General features: G+C 49.7%; 1 protein-coding gene across 1 annotated transcript; it reads right to left on the bottom strand.

Moving 5' to 3' along the window:
- Positions 1 to 467: 467 nt before the first annotated feature.
- Positions 468 to 6,858, bottom strand: MSX2 (msh homeobox 2). The gene is made up of 2 exons (XM_075541973.1): positions 6,375 to 6,858; positions 468 to 2,070 (listed from the first exon to the last, which is right to left on the bottom strand). The coding sequence occupies exons 1-2, from the start codon at positions 6,751 to 6,753 to the stop codon at positions 1,646 to 1,648; spliced, it is 804 nt and encodes a 267-aa protein (XP_075398088.1). The 5' UTR covers positions 6,754 to 6,858; the 3' UTR covers positions 468 to 1,645.
- Positions 6,859 to 8,060: the final 1,202 nt, after the last annotated feature.

Below are 8,060 nucleotides of genomic sequence, written 5' to 3'. Positions count from 1 at the left end.
AAAAAAGGGAGAGGTCCCTTTTTCTCAGCATTTTACATCTGTTGTGCTTTTTTCTGGTAGCTGAGGGATTGCAAGTTCATGATTTTCCTTGATCATCTGAAAAGTACTCAGCCCCAGTACAACCTTTCTGCCTTGCCTTTCCTGAGGGCTCCTCATTCAGCTTTCACGGAGGATGTTTGCTGCAAAGCCCCTTGACAACCATCCCACCTCTTGGGAGCAACACAGCTGCTGGAGGAAACATTTCAAACGTCATTCCCGTATTTCCGATTGCCACCCCATCCCCCACCCCAGCTCAATTTGATTCCACCCCCACCCCCATAGCTCAATTTGGCTGCAATTCTTTCATTCACATTCAAATAATAATCAATGAAAATTGAATCACACACCAGCCCACCAAACTGGGTGGCATTTTTTAGGGAAGCCCAGCAGAATACGCCTCAGAAAATAATTGTTTGGACAAACTTCACTTCGATACAACAAATGTTTAATTTAATTCGGAGCAAAAGATAAGAAATAACTCTTCAATAAAATATATAAAAATATACAAGGTACCCTTTCAAAGGGATGTTCAATATCCTGGGGGCAAGTGGGGGGAGGGTGAAAAGGGGCTACAAGGGCTGGTGGACACTTTAGCAAGTCAGAGGATAGCTTTGGCCTCTGACTCATTACACACATTACAGAAAGTATAGAATTGTTTTCTAATAAGTTTAGCACTTACGATACTCAACAAAGCTTGATTTCCTCTGACCGCCTCGCCCCTCGTTCCCCAATCTATCAAGTGTTCTTAGCATATAGTCAATAGTGAAGATGGTCTTTTTTTTTTAAGCATAAAATTATTCCACTCCCACCCACCTCCCCCAGGGGTGAGAAAGATCGCCTTCGCCATGTGATGAGGACTAACACTCTCCAATGGTCTGAGATGGGAGTCAAGCAACAGCACTGAGGAAGAAATAGGCTGTACCCCAATTTTCCTCATTCCCCCAGGCATTCTTCTCATCCCCCTTTATCAGTCTTAAAAAAAAACAAAACAAGAAAAAGAAAGTAAATATCGTTACAATGTGGGAAAGGCCAAATAGGAATTTTTCAAATGCATCTCACAATGCCAAAAAGGTGATGTAATTGTTCCCCCTCATGTGGAGCAATCTCTCCATCTCTCTGGTCTCTGCAGTGTCTGATTTGAAGATCCGCTTTCCCTCAGTGGAAGTAGATCATTCCATCAAAACCAGCGAATGGGTGGACTCAGTGGAGCAAGTCATTTGTCTCCCCCTAGACTTTACCCCTCCCTCCCAAGAAAAGAGCATGCATAGATATCGCTGGATTTTGCCTTTCAAAATAACTAGGAATTTTTACGTCATCAGTATAAAAATGAATTATACTTTATTATAATATATATATATACTTATATATAAAAACTGTCAGAGCCAATCTTTGTGAAAGGACAAGGGGCTGCAGGAAGAGTACTCCAAGAAAACAGCAAGCTTGGTGCCTCTAGCTTACGGAACATTGATCCCAACTATATCACAGGGCCCTGTCAGCTCAGGGTAGTGCGTGGGGCAGGGTCTGCAGGAGCACCGGGTTGGCAGTTGGAGAAGGGAACGCTTTTAAAAACAAGCATCCAACACGGTGTCCATCGAGCTGGTCTTCCTTAGGATAAGTGGTACATGCCATATCCCACGGGCGTGGCATAGAGTCCCACAGGCGGAATGGGCAGCACAGGTCTATGGAAAGGGTACGAGGCCCCATAGAGGGAGGCTGCTTGCAGGGGTGAGTTGATGGGGAAAGGCAGGCTAAAGCCCGAGGGTAGCATGGGCTTGGCAGCCATCTTCAGCTTTTCTAGTTCTGCCTCCTGCAATCTTTTCGCCTTGGCCCGGCGATTCTGGAACCAGATTTTGACCTGGGTCTCTGTGAGGTTCAGAGAGCTGGAGAACTCCGCCCGCTCTGCGATGGAGAGGTACTGTTTCTGCCGGAACTTGCGCTCCAGAGCCAGGAGCTGGGACGTGGTGAAGGGCGTCCGAGGCTTGCGATTGGTCTTGTGTTTCCGCAGGGTGCAGGTGGTGGGGCTCATGTGTCCTAGAGAACAGAGAGAGAAGTCCATTAGCAAAAGAAAAAACTGTTTTTCCTCTTCTGGGGAAGTCAGGCTACAGAAAACACTTGAGATGCTAAGTTTGTTTCAGCCTCCAAAAAAAAGTGGGTGGGGGGAAGTAAAAACAAAACTAACCCAGGTGATACCAACGCAGCGCTCTGGGACAAGGTTTGCAGTGCAGATCCCCAGGCCTGTCTTTGAAGGTATCACTGCGAGGGGTCCAACCCCGCACCCTTCAGGGCAGTCGTTTAGGGTGCTATGCTAGGACTTCAGTTAAAAAAGTACACTTCTCTCAAAGCCATGGTGTTGGTACTGGTGCTTAGGGGAGGGGAGTGTTGAAGGTACATATTTATTGATTCATTTAACAGTTTTATTGGCATATCATTTATGTGCCATACAATTCAAGATTTCATTCTTTAATTCAAGTTGCAATAGATTCCAAAGAGTTGTATATTCACCATCACAATCCCCTTTAGTATACGTTCCCCATTCCTGTAGCCATTATTTTTAGCTCCCCATTGACCGCTTCCCCCAAACTTCCAACGGCTAAGCTGCTTGCTTTAAAAACAGCAGCTACAACAAAAAACCTTTCTCGCCCAGAAAATTGAGAATGTAATGCAATACTGAAACTTCATAAATATATCATAAACAGCCTTGGAGGAAGCCTTGGTGTGTGTGTGTGTGTGTGTGTGTGTGTGTAGACCAGCCCGGCTCCAGCCGCACCTCCCTACCCAACAAAGTTGCTGCATGTTTTCTGACAAATACGCTCCAGGCCTCTGTCCTGGGCTTCATTTCTTATGCTTTTAACATCGGAAGATGTCCTGATAACCCCACTGCCACTGGGTGCTGCTGCTGAATTGCACAGAAGGAAAAGGACTTTATAAACAAGTTTAGCAGTTTCCTTGTCTCTCCCCCCTCCCCCCCCCCAATGTGTGAACCAGAACTTGGGATTGCTCCCAAGTGCAGGTAAAGTCTGTAGTGAACCAACAGCATCTTTGGATTTAGGGGCAAGCCCCATGCAATAAACCACCACGTAGCTGCCATTCCATTCCTGCTAGATGATAGAACCCGAACATCATTTCACAGATCTGGATGTGGGCTAAGTTCCTTGGCCGGGTACTGCTGTAATATAAACTTTACTAAGAAGGAGGGAAAAATTAGCTGGCCCATAAATGTAAATGTCAGGGGAAATCAGACTGCCTCCGAATTGAGAGCATGTGATGACATCTTAGTCATGTCCTCTCCTCCCCATCCTTTGGTTAGGGAGCAAATGTGTAAATGATTAGTTTGTCGCCAGAATTTAGAGGCGAGGGGGGTGTGGTGGTGGTAACAAGCAAAATAAAGTTATGTCAACAGCATCCAGACTCCACATTCAAAATGGATTCAATTACGGGAAGTCACAGGACTGGGGCATCCCTTGTGATTTTCACACCACCAACTAACTCCGGGCTTGTTTATACCTCAGTGCGGTGGCAGGCAGGGGGGAGGCACAGGGCTAAGAAGGCTAAACAATTAATTTTCCGCATTTGGCTTTTATGAGCTATGCTAATTTTCCAAATGTAGCCACAGTAGTAATTCCAATGTACTCATAGGGAGAATGTCACATTTCTTGTTTAGTTACTTCGGTAGCCCAAGAAAGAGTTTACACTTTAATACTTGAGGGCGACACAAGCTCAAGTTCCAACTCGGCCTTCCAGTTCCAATAAAGGACGGATGTGTGCTAGTGTCAAACTATGAACCATCAATGAGGACGCCCCAAGGTAAAACTAAGTGGTGGGTTCTGTAATCAATCAAAAACAAACAAACCCAGGAATCAAGGGGACCATGGAATAGAAAGACTACAGAAGTCTAGACTTTTGCATATGCTAATCCCTAAACAAGTGGGGGGGGGGTACCTACTTAATTTGCAAATAAACTCAAGGGAGTAGACCTGCAAATGTCTCTCACCTAGTCTGGGTGACCTGTCCAGAGGACCTAGGTGTCAACTCAGCTACCAAGTTCGAAGTGCCTACCCTCACCTCTTCTCTACTTGGGTTTTCTTTAAAAGCATCTCCTCGCCTGGGCTGGGTAATCCTGGCTGCACCTCGGGGCTGCGTTTGAATTATGAAATCCTGGGGATGAGGTTCGCACAACTGAATCAAAGCCATGAAAGCTGGAGGCTTCCTCCCAGCGCTTCCCCCAACCCCATCCTAAATCAGCCAAAGGAAGGATGCGATTATACAAGGCAAAACAGCATTTATCCTACTTCCTCCGAATAACAAAACCGGGCCCTGGCGGGTGGCTCCTTCTGCCCCAGGCCTTGTCACTTGGCGCTCCAAGCCCTGGGCTCAGGAGACCACAGGGCTCCCAGGCCTCTTCAGGCCCCAAGCACCAACAACTCACTTTGCTTGATAAATTAAATCCTCCCTCAACTGCTCAGGTTTTTCTTAGGTCAGATTCAGCGCCCAAGGCTGCCTTTTACCCGACCGGGGAGTCGGACGTGTGGGGCATGGATGGTCATCCGTCGAAATCCAAGTCCCTGTGGCCCCTGGATGCTGCCCCTCCAGACCAGCAGCCCCACTTCAGGTGGGGCCAGGGTCCTAGGCCTACATGGGCTGTGGGACCTGTCCCCAAGCCTAGGAACGCAAGAGCTCTCAACAGTGTTAACCGAATTAAACCACATAATGCTCCTGAGCCAGTTTCACTATCAATGAAATGGGTAAATCATGAGAATTCCCTCGGTGTGGTTTGGAGTACTGAATCTTAGATTAAGATTTACGCGTGCCCAGAGCCCTGTCTGCCACCTGGTAGGTGATCATTAATTGCTCCCTAGTTCTTTTTTTGTCAGGTCCGAACTCAGCATGCGCCCATTCTTCTGAACTCGGCAATAAAGTCCTTCTCCAGCTAAGGAGGCCAGAACTGATGCACTGGGGTGATCAGATAAGATAAAGCCGTTTACAGTGCTATAAAGCACAGTGCAAATTTGAGTTTAAATTCCTTGAGTCCTTAATCTACTAGCCCTTCGAGTCTTTCAGTTTATAATAGACTGAGAGGACAGCCATTGATTAGGGTACATGGGGGGGGGCTCTGGTTCACAAAATACTATCATTCTAGGGCTGAATAATGGAAACTGGGAGGGGATGACTCCTAGGGCTACTCTAGAAAGTCCTTCCAACATCTCTCCTAGGGGGAAAATGAGGTGCTGGGGTGGGGCAGGGAACCCAGGCCAGGGTCACTGAGTCCAAGGAGTTATAGGGAATCCTTTCTCCAAATTACTTGGGGACTCAGGGCTAAAATTTCCATATGGAAACTAATCTGGAAGCTCCGAAGCCAAGTCTTCTGGGCCTGACATAGCCCTTCACCCTCACCTGGCAGGACATGATGGGGTGTAGTTAGGGCACTCAGTCTAGTCTCTGCCAGTGTTGTACCCCCACCCAAGAACACGGCTTGGACACCGAATCCTCCAGCTCTTTTCAGCAGTTGTTGGTGACCCCTGTGATAAACTTAGGGTCCACATCTGAAAGGGAAGGGTCCCCACAAGCCCTGCACCTCTTCGGGGTTCAGATCAGGATCCAAGGAACATATTGTACCAGCTGCTTTATAAAAACTCCAGCGTTGTTTGTTGGTTGGAATGCTGTTAACAATAACTATAGGACAAGCCAAGTCCCCGAGTTTCTGACCCCACAGCCCGTGCTGGGCGAAAAAGCTTGGAGCCGCTGGAGCGACGTGCTGGCAGTCCGAAGTACACAGCGCCACGTCTTCGCGGCACCATCTCTCCGTGGACCCCGGCTTGGACCCTGGAGTGGTCCACGCGAAAAAGCAACATCACCCCAAAGTATTGGACTGGTGTGCTGTATACCTCGCAGGGTTCCTGAGAGTTTTGAAAGGTGATGGATGACACCCGAATCCTGCCTGCTTCCTACTGGGTGAGCATTTCTTGTGGGTCCCTTGCTCCCCAGAGACCCCGGTGAGCCATGAAACAAAAAACTGTGCCAAGCGATGGAGCGCAGAAGGCTAAGGGCCTAGCGAGGAATCACCGCCCCCCCCCCCACCAGCTGGGGGACGCCCATCAAAGGCCAGTGATTCTAGCGTGGGGATCCTGACACAGAAGTCGGGAGTGGAGGGCTGGAGGTGGCTCTCAGATGGTGCGGGTGCGCTCGCCTTCGGGAACAGCCAGGAGGGCAGTCGGCCTGATCTTCACTTAGGTACACTGCAGACGCGTCTCCGTGCCCCCACCCTGGCATGCCCGCCGTCCCACCTCGCCCCTAGGCCCCCGCGCACCCCCTTTCTCCTAGCCCCGGCGTCCACTCACTTGGTGGTGGTGAGTATCTGCCGGGCTCCTGCATCCACGTCGCTCCGTCTTCAGAATTTTCCGACTTGACCGAGGCCGTCTCGAAGGGCTTGACCAGCGAGCCCGGGCTGTGCGATTCCCGGGCGCCGTGTCCCGGCAGCAGCAGTGGCCGCACGGTGGCCGCGGAGGAGGCGCTCTCGGCCGGCCGGGGGGACGGCTCCTTGGGCGGCTTCTTGTCGGACATGAGCGCCTCCACGCTGAAAGGCAGGCTGGAGACCTTGACGCGACGCTCCTCGGGGGCCCCCTCGGCGCCCCCCGGACCCGGGCCCGGCCCGGCCACCATAGCTGGGCCCTCTTCATCAGACGAAAACAGGTCGTTGCCTTTGGACGGAGAAGCCATGACTTCTCTGCCCTAAGTAGCGCCGGCGCACGACTATTCTCACAACCTGGCAGCAGCGACTCAAACTTTCTTTGAGGGAGGGGGGGGCAAAGAACCAGGAGGGGCGCGCCAGGAGGCAAGTCTTTCCTCCAAGGGGAAGTGGGAGAGACGACTCAGCCAATCCGCGCCCTCCTTGGTGATGACGTCACCGATGCTTGCCTCCGATTGGTTGCCCTGGAAGAGGCTGGGACCTTTTTTTTTTTCCTGTTTGAAATAAATTAGGAGTTAATTACAGGCGCAGTCAGCAGAGTTGTTATTAGGCGATCCCTTAAGGGTTGTAATCACACCAAAACTGAAAAGTCCAAGGCGTAATTAAAGCTGATTATTTAAAGAGGAAGTCGCTGAGTATTATTTCTTATCTCTGTTGACCCCTCTTTAGAAGATACCCCGTGCCCCCTGCCCCCGCCGTCAGAACGTTTAAGATCTGCAACTGAAGTTAACTTGTTAAGCATTGATATATTAATTAATTTATGCGCCCAAACGTTGCTAACTTGCCCATTTAAAGAGTCAGCCCTGAGAAACGCAGGCCAGGCCCTCTGCTACAGGATACATAAGTGCACAGCGCTGTCTGACACGAGGGAACCTATCGAACTGGACCGCAACTACTGTTACCATCACTGGTTCGTTCTCCCCCGAAAATGGGTGGCCAAAGGTTCCCAAACCACGAAACATTTCAAGCAGCCGTCCTCACCTCTTCCCCTCCAATACAAAACCAGTGCGCCCAGGAAAATGTGGATCCTACTCCTACGTACGTGTGTGCTTTTCGCTGCTTCTCTCCTGGACTGAGATCTGGATCTGAGCTCTTTCCCAAGGCTTCATGCAAAGACGTCCGTCCGTGCGTTGGCTTGAACGTGTTTTTTCCTTGTGTGTTGGGGTTTCAGTTTTTGTCTTCCAGGTAGATCGGGAGTGGGAGGTAAAAGTGCGGATAATACCCCTTGCAAATATCCGAAGAAGGACCGGTTTCCAAATGTACTCATCTCAGGCCTGTGTTTCTTTCTGGGGAACCATTGCACTAGTTAAAAAACGAAATCAGATAGCCCAAAGCCATCCTTCAGCTGTGTCCTGAGGCGACTGTGAAGATAAACTCTGCCCTGGAAAGGAAAAGAGAGAGAGCACACTTCTAGTGCACAAAGCCCTCCGTTCTCTGGATGCTGGCCTTCTCCTAGCTGGGCCAGAACCCACCTTCAAATGGCTCTCCAGAGGACAGTCGCTTTTTCCCTATCACCAACGAACTATTCTAAGACAAATAGTGAGTTGCTGGTCTCAGG

This window comes from Tenrec ecaudatus, chromosome 2 (genome assembly GCF_050624435.1).
Source record: "Tenrec ecaudatus isolate mTenEca1 chromosome 2, mTenEca1.hap1, whole genome shotgun sequence".
In the NCBI taxonomy this organism is placed as follows: Eukaryota; Metazoa; Chordata; class Mammalia; order Afrosoricida; family Tenrecidae; genus Tenrec; species Tenrec ecaudatus.
Note: the sequence above shows the minus strand (reverse complement) of the source record. Positions and strands in the feature narration are given on the sequence as shown.

Excerpts from the sequence above, each read along its gene's own strand:
- MSX2 (XM_075541973.1), bottom strand. The coding sequence starts at position 6,753 with ATGGCTTCTCCGTCCAAAGGCAACGACCTGTTTTCGTCTGATGAAGAG. Across the intron at positions 2,071-6,374 it reads CAGATACTCACCACCACCAA|GACACATGAGCCCCACCACC; the intron begins GTGAGTGGACGC and ends TCTGTTCTCTAG.